The 20,845-nt window shown below is 31.0% G+C and overlaps 1 protein-coding gene across 3 annotated transcripts; it reads right to left on the bottom strand.

Moving 5' to 3' along the window:
* Window positions 1-1,076: 1,076 nt before the first annotated feature.
* LOC103870680 (PH, RCC1 and FYVE domains-containing protein 1) lies at window positions 1,077-20,018 on the bottom strand. 3 transcript variants are annotated; one of them, XM_033290695.1, is made up of 9 exons: window positions 11,919-20,018; window positions 5,124-5,314; window positions 4,854-4,940; window positions 4,634-4,723; window positions 4,448-4,534; window positions 2,187-4,364; window positions 1,950-2,096; window positions 1,479-1,861; window positions 1,077-1,409 (listed from the first exon to the last, which is right to left on the bottom strand). In XM_033290695.1, the coding sequence occupies exons 2-9, from the start codon at window positions 5,169-5,171 to the stop codon at window positions 1,214-1,216; spliced, it is 3,216 nt and encodes a 1,071-aa protein (XP_033146586.1). In that variant the 5' UTR covers window positions 5,172-5,314; window positions 11,919-20,018; the 3' UTR covers window positions 1,077-1,213. The 3 variants fall into 3 exon arrangements, with proteins under 3 accessions (XP_033146586.1, XP_009147090.1, XP_033146584.1); XM_009148842.3 differs by lacking the exon at window positions 11,919-20,018 and having other exon boundaries at window positions 2,187-4,184; window positions 4,266-4,364; window positions 5,124-6,273; XM_033290693.1 differs by lacking the exon at window positions 11,919-20,018 and having other exon boundaries at window positions 5,124-6,274.
* Window positions 20,019-20,845: the final 827 nt, after the last annotated feature.

Below are 20,845 nucleotides of genomic sequence, written 5' to 3'. Positions count from 1 at the left end.
GGAGTTGAACCCACTCTCGCGGTTGTCGATTATCCTATGTTCAAGTAACCAAGTAGCTAATCTAGAATACAAGAAATAAGATAAATCATGTGAAAGATCCAAATAAACCACCCTAGTAGTTCTATATTTTATAAGTTCATCAAAACCCTAGAAAAACATTAAATCTAACAAGTAAACTACTAAGACATATTAAATCAAAACATAGAGATAAACCGAATGAATTGCATTAAAAAGATAAAGTAAGAAATACTGGAGTTCCAATCAAATCTTTGAAGGCGTCTTGTTATTTTCTCTCCAAAATAATAAAGTTTCTAATAAAGTATCTTACGGTCTCGTAGCCTAAACAATGACTTAAAATATATATATATATATATATATATATATATATATTTGGTATAAAGTCGGCCATAAGCAATCTTGTAATATGTAGAGACTTTTGGTCCAAATTTTATTCTGGAATAGAGCCGGCCCGTACTCGCGTCGGTATCGAACGGCACCAAGGAAAGTGTCGATGAACACTCTTTCCAAAACTCGGCTTGACTTCTATTTTCTTGAATAACTACGAGTTTCCTCATCTTTATGTTCCAAATGGCTTCATGATCTCCATAGTGCTCCAAAATATATATGGACCTGAAAAGACTCTAAAATATATTCGAAATATAATATAAAAACTATAAATAAGGCTTATGCTATGGATAAAAACCAATAAAATTCATAGTATATCAGTGGTAGATCAAAGTATTGTTCTTTTGATCAATTTCTACTATTTAAAATAGATACTTAAGGTTTATTATATTTTTTGGGGTCTTTTGCATCTGATTAGCTTCACAGCAGATGATATTGCACGTTCTTGTAATCAGATTTTCATTACCAAGTTAATGATATTTACAAAAAAAAAAAAATTAATTGGAATTAGGAGTTCATCACCGTTATATTAAACTATGAAAGCAGCAAGTCGCCAAAAACAGGGAACCAGTGGTTGCGACTGTACCTGCTGTTGCTAATGATCTACTGGAAATAAACTTTGTTTGGTTCCCACCTCAAAAATTCAAGGTTTGAAACCTAGAAACCGTGAATTTTGACTGCAAAGAAACATTTAAATCTTTGTATCTACTTTGGGTTACTCAGATCTACAGTAGTGACACCCAATGATGCCTTGTTCTCCAATCTATTAAGTCAATTACTAGTATACACATAACCAGCTTTCAAGAACTTATTTTAACCCCCCTTCCTGATCATCAGAATTTGGCTGTGTCGGCGAAGATGGCGGTTGAACTGAAGTTGGTGTAGGAACTGACTCGGTAGCCATAGGACCTGATGATGAAACCTGATGACTATAACTCTTAAGCATCCTATCTTTTTTGCTATTCCACCATTCTTCTGCTTGATGCTCATCAAATCTCCGTTTACTGCAAAGCAATCAAATTATTTACAAAATCTAGACAAAGAAGAGAGAAAAATTTTGTGCAGTTAAATACCTGAATCTAACTCTTCTAAAGATCTTTCCACCATTTTTGTGCAATACATAAGTAACATAAACACCAGGTTCAAATTGTTCGATAAGCTCCTTGCCTCCTGATTTTGATGGTGATGATGAAGCTTCTGCTGGTGGCCTTGAATCCGACGGGTGAGGATTTATATTTGTTGTGTTTGAAGGTTCTTGAGACATCATGGCACCTCCATTAGATGATGATGGATGTTCTTCTATGTTTTGGTCTTGTGAGTTTTCAGAAAGAGTTGTGTCTTGAGATGTTTCAGCTGCTTCACTCGCATTTAGATAGGCTTCAGCTTGAGAATTCATGGATTCAAAAGCTTCACATTTAGATACTTCAGGGGGTAGTTTCTCCTTCAACTCTCTCAACTAAAAAAATATATGAAAGAATGGTCAATTTAAAAATGACTCACTAGTTAGTTGATAATTCTTTTGAGCATTTTTATAAGAAACTTACATGTTCAGCCACAGATTTCATGACCTCTGTTGCTGCTTTATGCTTTGAAGAATGCCTTATAGCTAATTCAGAAGCTTCTCTTGCTGTTTTCCTTAATCTTTGAATCTCTATGCCTTGACTATCACATTTCTGTTTCAGTTTTCTAACCTGAAGTGGACAAGATTTTTCTTTAGTTTTATTATAGATTCATTAATCTTTTGTGATAAGTTTGAGAATTTTGAAATAATATATACAAACCTGGCTCTGCAATTTTGTCATTTCTTGGTTTATTTTACCACTTGTCTTCTTCAAATTATCAACCACGCTCCTAGAAAATCCAGAACTGCGCGGAGGGCTTCCTCCTCTTCTTGATGTTGAATTTGGTTTAAAAGCATTTTGAATAGCGCTAAGGGAGCTCGGGAATGCAACGTCTTTAAGTTGTTGAAGAGCTGGGACTTGTGAGGATCTGACAATAGAAGACTCAGATCTTGATGACCTAACTTCAGAGTACTTGACTGGTTCTGTTTTTGGTGTCAATATAATCCTTGACGACCTTGTTTCTCTGACTGGTCTTACCGCGCTAGGAGTTGTGTTGTATCTATTAGCAGCATTAGAGTTATCCCCTCCAGCTTTAAGTTTAGCGTAGCAAGCATCACATACACGGTGTGGCTTCCCTGGAGTTGGAGCTAGTGCTGCCTTCAAAGCTTTCTTGGAACTACAAGCATGACAGTGCACTAAACCGCAGTTGTAACAGTTATGTCTCTTTCTTGTAAAACCGAATGGTTGACGACAACCAGAGCAAACTGATTGATCAGCTCCTGAGACCCACTTATGGATGCATATGCTTGATGTAAAGTTAGAGCCACATGATATGCTCTTCACATGCCTCTCTTTTAGAGCTTCAACTAATGTTGGCGTTTTTCGATCTTCGGTGTCTCCATGTCCTAGTCTTCCATTAGAGCCTTTTCCCCAAGTGAAGACTTCATTTCTAGATGTTAACACAGCAACATGATGGTCTCCACTAGCAATTTCCTCAACAAATTCACCGACCAATCGATCTTGAACCAAACAAGGCAATTTACCATCTGAATTCGAGCTACCGAGCTGACCATGTGAAGTTCCTCCCATAGTGAAAACATGACCCGAGGTAGTTAGTGCAACTGTCAATGTATTACCACAAGCTATTTGGTGGAAGTTGTAGTCAATTAATGAAGAGACACAAGTTGGAATCAAGTAAGTCTCTTTGTTCCCATGTCCTAACCTGTTTTTATCACCATCACCCCAAGTAAACAACTTTCTAGATGAAACACTCGTACTGGTCTGATTGATAACCTCGACTATAGCCACGGTATGCCACACTCCGCAAGCTACTTTCATGGTTTTAAGGCCACTCAACATTTTCACTTCTTTAGGATACGAAACACTCTCTCTATCTCCATGTCCAAGAACACCAAACGCTCCATCGCCAAAAGTGAATAACTTCCCATTAGCAGTTGCTAGCGCAGAATGCCATGTGCCACAAGCGACAGACAAGACCTGAAGTCCTTCAACAGGACCAGATACTCTTTTTGGTATCCAGTGACTAAGATCACTACCATGTCCTAATAGACCAACGTTATGGATTCCATCTCCCCAAGTAAATAAATCTCCAGCGGTGGATACAGCACAAGTATGATACTCTCCACAAGCAACAAAATCAATGTTGGTCAAAGCAAGAAACTCAACAAGTTTTGGACGACTAACGTCAACTTGAATACCATGTCCAAGCCTTCCTCCAGCTTCTTCTCCCCATGTAAACACTTCACCTTGTCTTGTCACAAGAGAGATGTGCCTTATGCCGCAAGCAATCTGATGAACATCAAGAACAACGTTTGATTCTAAGGGTCTTGGAATCAGTACATCTGTTCTCACGGTTTTTGAGTTCATGGTGCCATTGTATGATGATGATATCCCGTCACTCCAAACTTCACCCCAGACATAAACATCACCTAAAGACTCAATGTCATCAGGACCACCGGACCCTCCACTAGAACAACTTGGTGTGCTTGAGATACTAATCCGAAAACCATCAGTACTTGGTCTTAGCATGCTTATACGTTCCGAAGCGACATCTGAGTCTCTGAAAGGAATCGGAGAGTTATTATTACGTGGTCCTAAATCAAGGGATGTTCTTCCTCTGCGAGTATTGTTGTTTGGTATAAATTCTAATGATGCAGTTGAAGGACGACCAGTTGAGAAAATATCACTGTCATGTATCTGAACAAAATGTAGGGGTTTGTTAGATATGTTTGAATATGATATATAATATAATATAAATACAAATACACACACACACACCTCAGGGACCTCACTTCTAGCTTGCTTGTTATGGTTTTTTCTAATTAAAGACTTAAGTCCCGTAAACCAAACTTCTGTCTCTGCTTTGTCCTTGCAGATCTGTGGAGTGTAAATTAGATGAAGTTGTGATACTAATTTTCTAAAAATATAGGAAATAGAAAAGTTATTATTTTTTTACTAACCAGATCAAGAGATCTATCTCCGTTGTGATATATAAGAGAGAATGACAAGTAATCTTTTTCTGGACGTAAATATCTTCGAAAAACAGCCTATATATATGTATAGTAGTAAACAAACAAAAGCTTGTAAGGTCCATGAAAAAATAAAAATCAGTTAGCATTTCTATATCTTGTAAACGAAACACTCACAGTTCTTTGTCCAGGGAGAAGTCGTGAAACTGTAGATAACTTCAAACTTTTTTCTTCTCCGTGTGAGAGCCAAAGCAATGCTGTTTCATCCTATCATCACCCAAGAAAAAAAACACATTGAGCACATATCGCATAGTTCTTGAAGCGTGATAACAAATTAAATTTTGCAGATTGAAGAAGAGTGTAAGATACACTTATATATGAAAGAAAGTAGAAATACCCGTGAAAGCCTGAAAGAGCGAAACTTAGGCCTCCCTTTCCGACTATACTTAAGTAATTGACAACCTTTTTTCAAAGCAATGAGTGCCTACAAGCAAGAAAAAAAAATTTAATGGTTATATGATGTAGATCATAACTCTTATCACTCTCTTTCTTGCCATAGAAATCTGAAACCCCAACATTTGATTCATATCTATTTATTGTAGAGGATCAAGAAAATCATTCAGAAGAAGATTTTGAAAAAAAAAAAGATAAGATGTGGAGAACAAACTTGGTCGACGTCACGGTCGTGATTGACATAGCTAGAAGGATCTGCCATTCCATCTGAGAAAAGCCGAGGAGAAGGATAAAAGGTCAAGAAGCATCAGCTGATCTGTCTTCATGGATGCATCCCTCTTCGATTCCTTCTCCTACTTGATCCGCTAGTATGCTCATTCAGTTCTTTTTTCTTCTCCAATTCCACTAGGCAAATTAGATCATTTGATGAAGATTAGGTTGAATGTGAATAATGATCCTACAAAGTAGGAGACTGGTTTAAAATAAAAGAGAGAGAGAGAGGACAGTTTCAAAGGAATATCGACATTTAAGGGCTCCATTTAAGGAGTGTTTGAAGCTCCCATGCAAATAACCTCAGACTTTAGCTCACTTCTCCTTCTCTTTCCAAATTTCACACTCAGAGGGATGGATATAAACAAATAATAGTTATGGACTAACAGTTTAATAATCCCTAATGATTAAACACACAAAGAAATAAAAAATTGTTTGAAGATAGTAGTTATGGACTAACAGACTTTAGCTCACTATAAATTGGTTAACATTTCTAAAAAATACTTTTAATCAAAAATATTTTAACATTTGTGTTTAGAATTTAGTGATTTTTGGTTAAGGTACTTAAGGGGTGTGGTTGGGATTATAACTTTTGTAAATGATAAATAAATATTTATAAATGATTTAAAAGAATTTGTTTAATTTTTATCACAAATTTGGAGTATTTGTGAAAATGATCATAATTTAAAAGTAATTCGGAAACTGGTATTAAATTTGTGGTAAATTTAGAATTCTTTCAAAAAAAGAAGAAGTTAATCACTAGAAAGAAGATTGAACTTTACATCTCTAGCAGTCAACTTTTAACATTAAGCACTGGGTTGCTAAAGCTTTCAAAGAAAAACTAGACTTTGACCCGCGCATGTATATTTTTCAAAAATATGTTTCTATTTATTTTTCATGTCAATAATATAAGGGCTAGGCAAAATATCTGAATCTGAAAAACCAAACCGATCTCGTCCAAAAAAGTAGTACCAAACTCAAATATAAATTAATTAAATATTCAAATTATTCAAAATTTTGGTTTTTGGAGAACCGAATCCGATCCGAAGCAAAGTATTTTGGATACCCAAATGTATCAAAAATAGATTTATATACTTATATATATTAATTATGTTTAGATTTAATATATATATATAAAACATCTAGAATATATATGATAATTTAAGCTGGTTTAAATACTTGAAAATATATACAAATAATCAATAGTAAATATATAAAATAATAAAAGTATACTTAAAACACCTGAAATACTTAAAATAATTATTGATTCTCTATCCAAATATTTGAACTAAAATAATTTATATGTTAAGTTTAGGTATTCTGACATATGTTATTCAAATTTATATTTAATATATTATTTTGTTTATAGTTTTTGATAAATTTAAAGTATATAAATATACAATGAATTTTAAAAGTAATTTAAATGGGTTATCTGAACTCGAACCGAATCCGCAAAAATCCGAAGCAACCTGAACCGAAATTTAGAAATATTAGAATGAGGCTGAAATATTTGACCCCGGAAATCCAAAACCCAAACAGACCTGAACCGAACCTGATTAAGTACCAGATAGATAGTTCCTCATAATATAATGGAATTCCAAATTTTCTTAAAAATATAAGCCCATTACTTTTTTTTTCTCTCTTAATTAATATTTTGTTATTCATGTTTCCAAACAAACTTATTTTTTAAAACTACAATCTATGTTTCCAAACAAACCTCTTTTTTAAAAATTGCAATACATATTTCTAAACAAACTTTTTTTTAAAACTACAATCTATGTTTCCAAACAATTTTTTTTTAAAAATTACTATACATGTTCCAAATAAACCTAATTTGTATTTAAGTTTTAATAAGATAGATGACCTAAATATGCTTCTCCAGCTTCTACCTAGAGCTGGCACTGACTCTGAGCTTAATTCACTTATTGTCACTTTGATTTAATTAGCAACTAGATAGTAACCCGCCCTTTTCAAGGGCGGAAATTATTTAAACAAATCTTTCTAATTGTTACCGAGATTAGAATATATAAAATTATTTATAAAAAAACCATAGTTTTTTTTATATATAGTTTTTTATATATAGTTTTGTTTATAATATTGTTTGTGGATATAATATATACTGTTTTTTTTTTAAATTCCAACATTCCATATATATAAATGTTAATATGTTTGAGATCCAAAATTTATAAGCAAATTATTTAAACAAACCTTTTTAACTGTTACTGAGATTACAATATTACATTTAAAAAAATAATATTTCCACAATAGAGTTTTTATATATTTTTAATTATAATATTATCTGTAGATATATTATATACTATATTTTATTATTTAAATTTCAACTTCCATAATACTCCTATTAGTTTTAATTGGTTAAGACCCATAATCGTATTGCCCATTTATTTGCAAAGCAACACAATAATGTGTCCTGAAAATCACAAATGGGAAGCAAAAATACTTTCTGTTTTCAAAAATAAATGAATAAGGAAAATATGTTCTCAACATAATTAAGTTGTTAGATCTTTTTTTTACTTGGACGAAAAGCTAGTAAACATCAATCAAATTTAGGCGAAATTACAACTCAGATGCACCTTATTTCAAAGTTTTGTATATGTTAATCTACCTCAAAAGCGTAAAGAGTTTAAAGCTTGAGTAATCCAGAAACCAATCATCATTATATCTTTACAATTACGGTTACTTGTCTAAATGAAAGAGAAGTAAACAAAGTGAAAAAAAGGTAAACAAAGTGTATCAAGCGTTGTAACACAAACGATCACGAAAGCTCAGGAAGAAGCTCCTTTCTTTGGCTTCGCTGCAGAGTATATATAAAAAGGTGAGAAGAAAAAGATCAAATGGTGAAAATCAGGATTACATACACCCATTGAAGTGGATAACGTACCTATTTCTTCACAGGCTCTTCCTTCTTTGACAAAATCAACTCAATGTGGCATGTGTTTGATATGTAAGCAGCAAAATAAAGAGAGAGTCAGCACATTGTGACTGAAACAAAAGTTGAAAAAAGAGTAGCATCATGAAGAACATACTATGGATTCTTACAGGACACGATAGGTCCTCCACCTCTGTTTTGCTGCTTGGTTCACTTGGGTGTGTGATATGAAAAGGGCATCAACATCCAAAACTTTGACCTGAAAATCACAAATGGGAATTAGCAACTGGACATATGCGCCAAACCAATAAAACACATAGTAATGGAGTCAAAGCTCCAAAGTCACCTCAGCATTGCTCTCAACATTCTTGAGAAGATCAAGTCTGAACTGAGTAAATTTAACAGGCAAATGACCTTGATCTTTTGAATGCCTGATCAGCACCTCTAAAACCATGACAGAAACGTGTGAAGGGAAAGCTTGCTTAGGAGCTTTCACATCTTCTAAATACCTTTCGGACTTGATTCGAGAATTCACTTTTGTCTCCGCTCCACTCAGATAGTGCCTGACCTGAGCTCTGCATTAAACAAAACATAGCATCTGATACTTTGATTCAAGAGAAAATTCATGAAAGAGTTCATGGGATGATCAACAGTCAAGGGTAGAAATCACAGATACTAACCTGAGCTCTCATCTTTGTTTCTTGCCATCAAAATGCATATAGTTTTCTAAGGACCCGACTGTTATTTCTTATTTTTCTAGGTAAGTCTTGATCCTTTAGCAATGATTGAGCAATGGCCTCAATTGTGAGTTTTTTTTTCGTTTTTGAAGATAACAACTTTGTAGAGTTTATGTGCTTAGCCCACCAATTCACAAGCACCTTATTTTAAAGTTTTGTATACCCAAAAAAAAATTGCAGAGATTTTTTGTTGTTCATGATTCAGCCTACTCAGTGAAACTCTAGAAAGAAAATTGAGGATTGAAAGGTAGAACATGAAATCGAATGGAACAAATCTAATACACTTATATGGCTTTTGTATGGATCAACCGGACCTGATATCTGAAGATTCCTTCCTCTAAATGATTGAAAGAAGCAAAAACTCTTGATCGAATCAGTCCACCAGCCCTAATTCACTTTGTTCTTCGTTTCATGCGAATGTATCTGTGTATAGTGGTCGGAGGTAATGATGGTGGAACATAGGAAGAGGAGAAGATGACGACGCTAGAGATGACCTAGATGTTGGATAGATTTTTAATATTAATTTAATGATTAAAGTTTGTTTAATGTAAATATATCGGTCATCAAATAAATATATATAAAACATGTTACATTTTGTCACAACATTGTTCAATAGGACCAAACTTAAAACATGCCAAGGTAATTTCAAATAGGACTCTATTTTAATAGATTAGACTAGATTTTGATCCGCGCTTAAGAAGCGCGGATATTTTTTTGGTGACCGTAAACTCAAATATTAAATGAATTTATATTTATTATTAAATATCTAAAATATTTAAAAGTTGTTCTATTATTATTATTTCAGTCCGATACAATGTTTTCATTGAGTTTTCATATCCGAATCAGACTTGTGGTCGAACCTTAAGATCTAGTAACTCATATATAGTGGGATAGAATATAATAAAACGAATATAGTAAAAGTATCTGAAAATCAAAAAGACCGTTATTAACCCACTGAGAAAAATATAATTTGTTTTTTGTTTTATAAATTTTTGATATATTAATATACATTCGAATTGTATAAGAAATTTCTTTTAACAAATATTGTTAAGTTTATTTATAAATATATTAATTATCAATCTACCAAAATAGTGAAGCAAGTATTTTTTTTTTCCTTTTTTAATTTTCTATCAAACTATTATCAATAAAATCAGTTTGAGACAGAAATTTTATTATTAAAAATCCATACAATTTAAATAATGTTACATTTATATGTATTTATGTATAAAATGGTCTTCATAATTTGGGATTTTGTAAAAAATGGGTCTAAAGTTAATTTGGTTAATTTTTTTTTTCTGTAACAAAAGTTAATTGGATTTATAATTTTCTTTTCTGAATGAGTTGTATCAGTTAATTTATCTTTTTTAAGTTAAATGCCCAAAGCCCAATTAATAATATTTATTTTGCTGATAACAAAGTGAGATTAAATAGGGATAACATATAATATATAAGAAAGACCAAAAAATAAAAAAAAAATAAAAGGATCCAACAACCTTTTATAAGTAAATTTTTAAAAACTGCTTCTCTTTTAATAGTATAGACTAGATTTTGACCCGCGCTTTCAAAGCGCGGGATCATTTTTGAAACATTCCAAGTTTATTTGATATAAATTTGTATTTTAATTGTATCTACACTTAGATATTACAAATGGAACATTATATTCAATGTTTTGAAATCCGGCCCGACAAGCAGTAAAATTGGCAAATTCGGTGGCTCATATGTAATTCATTTTAGTTTTTTTTTTTAAAACTGTTATTTAAAAATTCTATAAAACCCGTAACAACCGCTAAAACCCGAGATCTGGTTATCGGTTGAGCTGGTACATGACCCAATGTGTAATTCGGTTTGATTTATTATTATATTTAGAGTATTGTAATATATATTCATCAATGTTCAGATGAATAGTGAATATATTATGAAAGTGATATTCCAATTTAAATACAATTTTAGTTCAACTAAAATTCCATCTTGTTAATGGATCAATATTTGAGAGGATACATACTAAAAATTAAATAGATTTGAGCATCAATAATGTGTATACGTCTTTTACAAATTAATGATTTACGTTTGCAAAAAAAAAAATTGTTTATTTATTTAGTTAGTTTACTTTTGTTATTCACATGTTATCAGATACTTTTTGATGTTTTGTCTATGGCTTATTTTAAATTTAAAAGTTAATTTCATTATTTGCATTAGAAATGTAAATATTTTTATAATATCTATTATTTTATTTTGATATATAATTTTAGTATATTTAGTTCTTAATTTTTATAATTTATATATATATATAATTATATTTTTAAATAATTAAAATATTAACCCTTACTCTCTGGCATCAATTCATGTTAATGTAATGTTTTATGATATATTTTTGTTAATATATTTGTTCAATTAGTTTATATTTGATATATATGTTACATGTCTCTTTGAGTAACCCGTAAAAAATATATTCATAAAGCTATCAACAGTAATATGTTTCATCGTATAATTACTATTAATATTTATTTTATCATATATATATATATATATTTTAATACTCTAACTATAAAAATTATATTTTTATGTATTTGGTGAGGGTTTTGAACAATTTTTTTTTTTTGCATTTGGATTAATATATAGTTGTATATATACAAATGAATAGATATATATATATATATATATATATATATATAAGTATTTATTACATTAATAACTAAAATATAATTGATTAGTTATTTAAATTTCGAATTATTATAAATTAAATTCATTAGTTTAAAAATAACAGATTAGTTAGTTAGTTCCTTAATTTTAGGTATGATGTGTATTTAATAATTAAATTACATATGAATAGAAATAATAGAAAATATAATTAAATATAATGGTCAAACCTAGACTATTTGTAAGTAGATAAAAATTGCTTCTGTTTTAATAGTATTGATTTCGTGCATCCATTTTTTGTGTTTCGTAAGATGCAAATTTCTATTAATAAAGCACATATTAATTAGATTACACCAGTGATAAAACAATTTTGTACAAAAATATTAGCAGTATTAACCCTCTAAAGGAGCTGTTCATTGCTCTTTGAACAAACTTTGTACAGCCTAATTCTAATATTTCTTATCATTGAAGAAAGTACCTATCAATCAAATCGAGGCGAAGAGAAAGAAAATTCTTCCTTCTCTCTACAAAAAAGAACTTGAATTATTCTTTTTGTTCTTCCTCTCCTTCTCTTCTGCGTCAAGGCTTTACTCCCATCGGTTCTTCATTTGTGGGAAGGCTTTCCAAATCAGTTGATTTAACTTTCTTTCCAGACATGTGATTGGTGGGCATGGCGGTGGTTGATCGGAAATGTGCATTCGTGACCTCTTTGTTGCCGTGAGGACCGGCTCCGGTGGTCTTTTCTTCCTTTTCTTCGTCTTCTCGGCTGTTGTTGTGGTGTCGGCTGTGGTAACTGGTTTGTTGTTACGATGGTGACCCTAAAGTCGCGCGTGTTGGGGTGGTGGTGATTGGCCTCATAGTGGTAGCTCACCAGAATTCGCCTTTCGGTCTCAGATCAGCTTGGACACAGTCAGACCCGGCTTTGTGCATGTACAGGTGGCACATTTGCAAAGGTCCTACTCATTTTGTTAAAAAGTGTAAGGGTTTAGCTAGTAAAAAAGGTCCATATATTTTCTTTTCTTTTCTTAGTTACGTCCAAATTTTGTTGATGTATTAGTTCGCGGAGTACTACAGGAGGCAATACACATGTTGCATGAAGTTAGAGCCATACTGGAGTTCGTGTATTGATTGCTTGAACTTGAACTTGAAAAAGGAAAAGAAATATATGTGTGAAGACAAATGGATGTTTTCCATTAATCAAAAAACAGTTTGCTTGAAGAAGAAGTTTGTCATTAAGAAAAAAAAAGGTTTGTTTAAAAGGAAAGGAAAATTAACAAAGAGATTTGGAGATCTTTACTTGGAGAAGAGAGCCACAAAATCTACCTAGTATAACTAGGTTGGGGGAGATTTCTAAGGGATTAACACAGAGAAAAGTATTCTTAGCAAAAAGGGTTTCATTATTTGTATGGCGAGTAAGATATAAAGGGCTAAGAAGAGAGAGTTTCTTAAGATCATGTGTTAGATCATAGAAACGTGTGAGTCTAGCGTTTTCCTGATTAAGTAAGACTTGTAAGTTTACTTGGAAGAGGCATTTCTTTGTTGAGAAATTCTTTGTGTTCTTTGTGTTCATTTATCGTAGTACTTCTTGACACAGTACTCATACTATTCTATATCACTCTTTTTGCACTTTCAAATTTTTGAATCTTGTTCTTGTATATATTATACTCATAGCAACAAAGCTTATTTTATAAACCCATAACAGGAATTAAGACCCTTTTATTTTTTTTTATCTCAGGGTCTTGTTTACTCTTGAACTGGACCTAAGAACAGTGGAACTGATTCAGCTCAGAGGTTTTCTGATGGTTAAGCTCTTATGAGAATTCTTTGTCCTTTTTCTTTCACTTTTGCTCACGTGGGCAAAAGCGAAGGAAGAGAAAGAAAGGACCCTATGTGAGTTTTGTAACTCCATATTCTTCAGTACTATGCCGGTTTGGAGGTGTTCGTTGGTCACTTCTCAAAAATTGATTGAGGAGTAGTATTTCCTTATTTATCATCAGTCCACGGTGATTCTCATGTTTGGGGATTTTGCGACTGAGCTCTTATATTATGTACTCGTTCAATTTTTTCAACACCTTATATTACACTTTTACCTTAACACATCATCTTCTCTTTCTTCCACATATACATCTAAAACTAGGTGATTTTTCCGTGCTCATGCCCGGGTATAAAAATTTCTAAAGTAAATATATTATAATAATTGATTGCTACTTACTTTAAATTTTAAATTAATTTCCAATTTATATCAATAATATTGTATTACTTTAATTATACATATGATTTTATATATGTTATATCTAATCGGTTTTGTTGTTCTTTCAGTCGATTTAGTTATCATTTGGGTAAATTAGATTTCATCTATGATTCAATTGTAATATTTTGTTTATTCTATATATTTAATATATTCTAATAATTGATTGCTACTTACTATTAATTTTAAATTAATTTCTAATTTATATGCATCATTTATATCAATAATATTGTATTTCTTTAATCATACATAGATTTAAGAGTTAATTGGCTAGATATACATAAATGTGCACTAAATTAAGGAACTACCCAAAACCATAAAAAAAACCACGCCCACTGTACACAATTGCATCCTCATTTCCGTTTTGCCCCTAGACCAAAGACACGTAAGATGAAAAAGTGATAGGAGTTTGATTTGGCGTGATCTTATGAAGTACAATCCTAGGTTACTATTTAGAAGTAGGTCTGCAGCTATTATATTTTCTTTCCACTAGTTTTATTAGGTAACTGTGGAAGGTACACTGAACATATGAAAGAAATTCGGAGAAAGTCTATGTGTAGACGATCAAGTATGGCATTGACCATACATATGTGGCATGTGTGATCTTACCACGTATTAGTTTATATTGAATGTTAATGTTTGATCTTATCTGATAACTGTAAACTTATGTGTTATTTTAATAGTTGACCTGCAACCAAAGTCAGCATCTATACTTGATTAGATCAAGCTGGAGATTACATGACACATGCACCAGAGTTTTACACACTTGGATCTCTAAAACATAGCACCTCCAAATACAAAGTGTTATCCTGGTAGGCCAAAGAAGATAAGAATTTTGTCAAATTGGGAAGAAGTGTTAGCATAGGTGATTGTATACAGAACAGTTAGAGTAGTAAATATAAATGTTAGTTGTTAAGTATTCATATTACATGTTAACATCTTCGGATAATAATAACTTCTATTATAGAACTTAAGAAACTTGTGAGATATCATTACAAAATTGGATAACTTAAGCACGTAAGGATCACTGCAAAATCATATATATATATATATATATATATATATATATATATATTATTTAAAGTTAGAGACTACTGAAAAGGTTAACGTCTAGGTTTTAATGATAACATTAATAAAGTACGCTAAAATTTGAAAACCGGCTGGCTCTCTCTTTCATTCTTCTCTTTGGCCTCTTTTTCTTTTTGCTTCTTTTCTGCTCTCATACGGGCTAGAACAGCTGCACTGAGGCCTCGAACAAGGTTGACAATAGTCTCGTCTTCGATTTTGTCATCCCAAATCAGGTCATCCGGGAAGTGTGTTGTATCCTCAATCATGGATATCACCTCAGTCTGTGAACACAAACAATCAAATCAACTACACTTTTTAAAGTAGTGGCCACAAGCAGGATAGTGCAGTAGAATTCATTACATTTGTCGACTACTACACATGATAATTATTAGCCGTAATTACTTTTCGTATCAGTTACCATTCATAATAGCTTTCATTTGTTAGCCTTTAACACGCAACATGGAGCAAATTAAATAACTAGCGACAATAACGGTTAATTATCTCTGCTACAGCTATTTTCTGTTACGTTCATCCATTAGCGTATCTCTGCTACAGCTATTTTCTGTTACTTCACCTAACAAAATATTTAGTGGTAACTATATACGATAGGCGCTACATCATTTAGTAACTATGACATTCTAAGGGTATCGGCTAATCTAACATAAAGACCAACATCAGAAGTAGTTAACCAATTTTGAACATTGATGCTGGTAAGATCTTTATTTACATTTACAAAAAAATATTAGTCGTTATTATACAGTTACTAACCTTAACTTATTCATCCAGGGCTTTAACGTGTGTTGGGTTTATGCAATATCAAACTATTGCTAGAGGTGGGGTTGGTTTAGAAACATCTGGCTCGTCTTCTTCGTCAACTTGAAAATCGTTGCAATCAGACTCTGACTCGGAGTCTTGACTTAATCAACACAACCGGTTCAACCTGTGGAACAACCTCTTTAATCCGAGGAACTGCCACCATAAACACAAGCTGAGTCACATCCACAAATCCAGGCAACGCAACGCTAGTTTGAGAAAGTAGAATCTCGTCTTTCTTCTTGATCCCGATAACTAGCATTTCGAACGAGATCCTACCCCATGGACATGCCAGAAATTCTTCCAAATCTCGAATTATTTCAACATGCTCTTAGATGATGCAGGGTAAAGAGGCATGAAAGGTTTTGATTCTCTAGCTTCTCTGTATCAGAGAGAAAAATGAGAAAAAAATATAGAGATTGTTGAGTTTATGAAGAAAGAAACATGAAAGGTCGTGACTTTTAACACAATTGGTAAACTACCAATAAATGTAATTGTTGCCTATTTATGTACCCTCGGCGTCATTATGACTAATAGTGAAATCCAGTGCATGGCGTGTAGTATAGGGTCTTAGGTTCTAGTCTCTGACAGAAAATCAAAAGTACAAGATATAGGTGATGAAGTTGTGTAGGGGTGTTTTGGTATTAAAAAAAGTTTAATAGTGTCGGGGGCATTCTCCTAATTTCCACAATTTCTGTGTGTATAGAGCCTAAATACTCTATATTTTATATGTATATCTAATCGGTTTTGTTATTTTTTCAGTCGATTTAGTTATCATTTGCGTAAATTGGATTGCATCTGTGAATTTCAATTGTAATATTTTGTTTATTCTATATATTAAAAGTATTTTATTACTTCAAAATTATATTTTATGTTATTTAAAAATATTTTTTAAATGTAATATTTTGTGAACTTTCCCTTTTTATGAAATCATATTATATATACATATATTTTTGTTTTTCAATTCTTTTTTTTTTAACTTTATAAAAAAATATTTTTTTATTATATGTGTATATTTTTCGGAATTTGTTTAAAAGGAAACTAAATAAAAATGTAAATGAATTCATTAAGGGTATAAATGTAATCAACCATCGTGAGAATTAACGTGAGAGCGACACATAAAAAACTGACTTCTCAAATAATATTATAGAGATATATATTTCATAATAATTTCTTAAGGAAAAAATCAACACTATATCTATTTATTTTTATTTAATGTCTTGTATCTTGATTTTGTAACTAAATGATAATAGTTAAGACATAACAATTTATTTTTAGAAATTAATTATTATAAAATTAAATAAAAATATTTAGTTGAAATTTTATGAAATATTAATAAAAATATAATGATTGAAAATGTTTATAATTTATGATAAAAGATTTTTTTTTGTATATGTCCAAATCATATAAAACCTAATCTCTATTTATAGATAATCAAAACTTATATATTTTGATACCATGTATTAAAAATAAATAAATTATTTTGCTCTGAAATAAATGACTTATAATAAGGAAAGTGAATATGAAAAAATTCAATTAATATTAACAACCAATAAGAACGCAATACATATTATTGTGGACTCCACCTTTTTGGCTTTCAACCTGTTCAATAAATTCAACAGAAAACAATCCACGTAATATTTTTATTTTTTTCAACAGGCCCATTGTAAGCATTCAACAGTTTAATTAAATATTCAACATGTCCATAGTAAGTAGTCTTAGGTTTGTCGACGCTGTGGTGATATGCAGTGTATCACTTTTCAAAGCTAGGATTTTTGGTCTTCTGGTTTAATCTGGATATCTCAACCTATTAGGATTTGGTTTGTTGGTCTAACGTGTAGTTTTATTTTCTGGTTTGGATCATCTAGTCGAGCCCAATATTGAGCATGTGGAATGGGATTCATTTTAGTATTTGTAAAACAAAAAACACAACTGTTTCAAGCATCTCCAATGTACATTTTTATATTTTGTACTAAAATAGATAACTTTATTATAGAGGTGATTATGCTCCAATGTATGTTTCTATTTTAGGAGAAAATATAGGGAAGACGACATATTTCCACACCAGAACTATCATATAGCAACAAATATACACAATCTTTCAACCTCGGCCTAATTGTGCACCAGTTAAGTATAGCAACCTATTTCCACACATAATAAAATTTTGAAACCCGTTTCCACACAGACCAAGATTAGGCTTGGTTTTAATGGTTTATAACATTAACCGATAGTAAACCAATTCGTATCGATTGGTCTTGGTACAACCCGACCCATACGAAGATTCGACTAGAGATCGATTTAAACCCCCTTTTAAAAGCCCCCAAATTGATTTCATGATTTAGAACCCTAAAATCTAAAAATCCAGAGAAGAGATTTTGTTTCCCACAGATACAAACCCGTATGAGTAATGAATCTTGAAAACAGAGAGACACAAAGTCAATATCAGAGAGAGAGAGAGAGAGAGAGAGAGAGAGAGAGAGAGAGAGAGAGAGAGAGAGAGAGAGAGAGAGAGAGAGAGAGAGAGAGAGAGAGAGAGAGAGAGAGAGAAATGTCGAAATTACCTTATTGAGGCCAAGCGGAGGAGCAACGACGTTCTTCACGAGAGAGAGACAGAGGAAGATGATTTGTGGATTTACGTTTTTAGGGTTTCCAATTAGCTTAAGTCGCGTTATTAGATCTAATTGTATTAGGTTGATTTAATCCGGTTTATATTCTCTAATCGGGTCATTTTTGGTTTAGTTAGGTTAGCCATTTGTTTAAAAATAAAGAACATTAACCAACTTAAAACCGCTATTTGTCATTATTAGTCCGTCGTTTAAAGTTTAGGGGAAAACAGGTTTCAAACTTTTGTGTGTGAAAATATGTTGTTATACTTAACCGGTGTGCAATAAGGTCGAGATTGAAAGATTGTGTACATTTGTGAGTATATCATAGTTCTGATGTGGAAATAGGTCAGTCTTTCCAAAAATATAAAAGAATAATACTTTTACCTCGATATTTAGAGGTAGAAATAACATTTATCTCCATTTTCCCTTAAAAATAGAGAAACTTTGTTATAAATGTATACATTAGAGTAAATTCACATCTATAATAGAGTTTCTCTGCTTTAGAACAAAATATAAAATTGAATATATAAGTGCCTTTGGAGATTAAAAAAATAATAATATAGAGGTGGCTTAGAGATAATCTTTAAAACAGTGTTAGTTTTGTACCCAAGTTGTCGACTCGTACATGGCTAGGTTGACTCCAACGAGTTTCGAGCATCTGAAGTATGAATGATTAGAAAAATGTATGTGGGAGAGAAAGAGAGCTTAGATATTTGGGGCTTTAGGGATTCAGATTTTTGGGTTAAATAAGTCAGGTTTCGGATCGGGTTAAATAAGATTCAGTTGTTAGTTCGTGTTTACAGGTCGATTTAAGTTAGGTTTAATTAGGTTAGCTGGTTAAGTTTTAGATCAAGGAATAGTAAACCAACTGTAAACCGTTATGTGTTGGTTTTAGATCGTACCTTAAACTTTACGTGGATTCGAGTTTCGATCTTTCACAATGGGGACAGATATGTTTCTTTAATCGTTATATTTGTAATCAGGTTGATATTAAAAGATGGTGTACAATTGTTATTATATAGGTGTGGAAACCGGTTCCTTAAAGGGCATCTCTAACCCATAATACCATTTTGGTGTGAAAACTACACCATTTTAATGTAATTTTAGCACCAAAACTTTTTTCTATCCTACCATAGCTCTAAAATTTAACCAAACTGTATTTTTATTGAAGGCTTTTTTTAGTTTTTCTGCTACTATTTTGGTTGAGAATGGAGACACTAAGTACGGGGGTTTTTGGTGCCAACACCAAAATAGTCTCAGAACCACTAAAAAACGCCTTGTAAAGTATATTATAATATTTTTTATTGAAACACACAGTACATTATAAATTTGTTTCTCTTTATAGTAATATACTAGGTTAAGACCCGCACCTTGCGCGGGATAAACATTATATATAAAAATAATTATATATATTATATGTTTTTACATGAAATAATAAATATATATTGAATAATTAAAAGTCATTAAATATTACATATATAATTAAATTGGTGCGAACATATAATTAAATCAATTTTATTAATCCAAACAATTTTTTTTCTATTTGATAGGATATGTAATTAAATTTTAAATGATATTAACATACATATTGAATTTTTAATATTAATGTCTATTAAATGGTTCTTTCTACTCAAATGATTGTTTGATTATTTGTATCTTTTATAGTAAAAACTTTAAATTACTGATAACAAATTTTGTATGGGATTAATAGTTTTAGTAATTTATATTTTTAAAAAAAATAAGTTGTCAATGTTCATTCAAATCTTTTATCAAAACAATTGTTCAGATTAAATTTTGAAACTAAAATATTTATGTATTTGATATGGTTTATTATTTAATTTAAAATGATATATATATATATATATATATATATATATATATATATATTTATTAATCTTAATAATTATTTAAATTAGACTTTTTAATTATATGATTTTGTAATCATTTATATTTTTTCATAACAAAAATTTTAATTCATGGATCACAAAATTTTAATGTGAGACTTTTAACAGTTTTAGTAGATTATAGTCATTTTTAAAAATTCAAAATCTAACATATACAGAAAAATCTAAATTTTAATTGTATGGTTATTGTGGTTGTTTAATTTATTTTAATAGTTTAAAATTAAACAAATATGATAGAAGATACACTAATTTTTATCAAATCTTTATTATTCAAAATCATTAAGTGCCATATATATTTTAGCCGTATTAGGTAATTCCGTAAGTTTTATTTATGGAAATTATAAAGAACATTAATAATGAATTTATGGTTAGTTTAATAAAAAGTTTATTATATAATTAGAAGGACCAACATATTTCTCTTATGATTCCAAGAATCATCCTAGTGATGACAAGTGACTACAAAAAAAAGTTATAATGCTTCTCAAATTATATATAGGGGATTTTCTTTATAAAATTATCTCTTGTAAAGAGGGTATTACCATTTTTTTATTACGAGCAAAAAAAATGAACTTTACACCTGCACTTTTAAGTGAAACAATAATTTTGATAAAACCATACATGATAATATGTCAGTTATATAGTTATTCAAAATAGTTAATTAAAAGAATAAAAATCAAAAATAATAACCAAACAAAATTTATTAAATATAGGAATACATAACTATGTGTAGATTTATCCGGAACTCGAGAACGTAACCAAACCTCTT

This window comes from Brassica rapa, chromosome A04, assembly GCF_000309985.2.
Source record: "Brassica rapa cultivar Chiifu-401-42 chromosome A04, CAAS_Brap_v3.01, whole genome shotgun sequence".
NCBI lineage: Eukaryota > Viridiplantae > Streptophyta > Magnoliopsida > Brassicales > Brassicaceae > Brassica > Brassica rapa.
The sequence above is the reverse complement of the archived record's forward strand: the minus strand, read 5'-3'. Positions and strand labels throughout refer to the sequence as shown.

Bases quoted from the DNA above. Each gene is read 5' to 3' on its own strand.
- LOC103870680 (XM_033290695.1), bottom strand. From the start codon at position 5,171: ATGGCAGATCCTTCTAGCTATGTCAATCACGACCGTGACGTCGACCAA. The intron at 4,365-4,447 runs GTTAGTAAAAAA...TACACTCCACAG, and splicing joins GAGATAGATCTCTTGATCTG to ATCTGCAAGGACAAAGCAGA. The intron at 2,097-2,186 runs GTTTGTATATAT...TGTCCACTTCAG, and splicing joins TGACAAAATTGCAGAGCCAG to GTTAGAAAACTGAAACAGAA.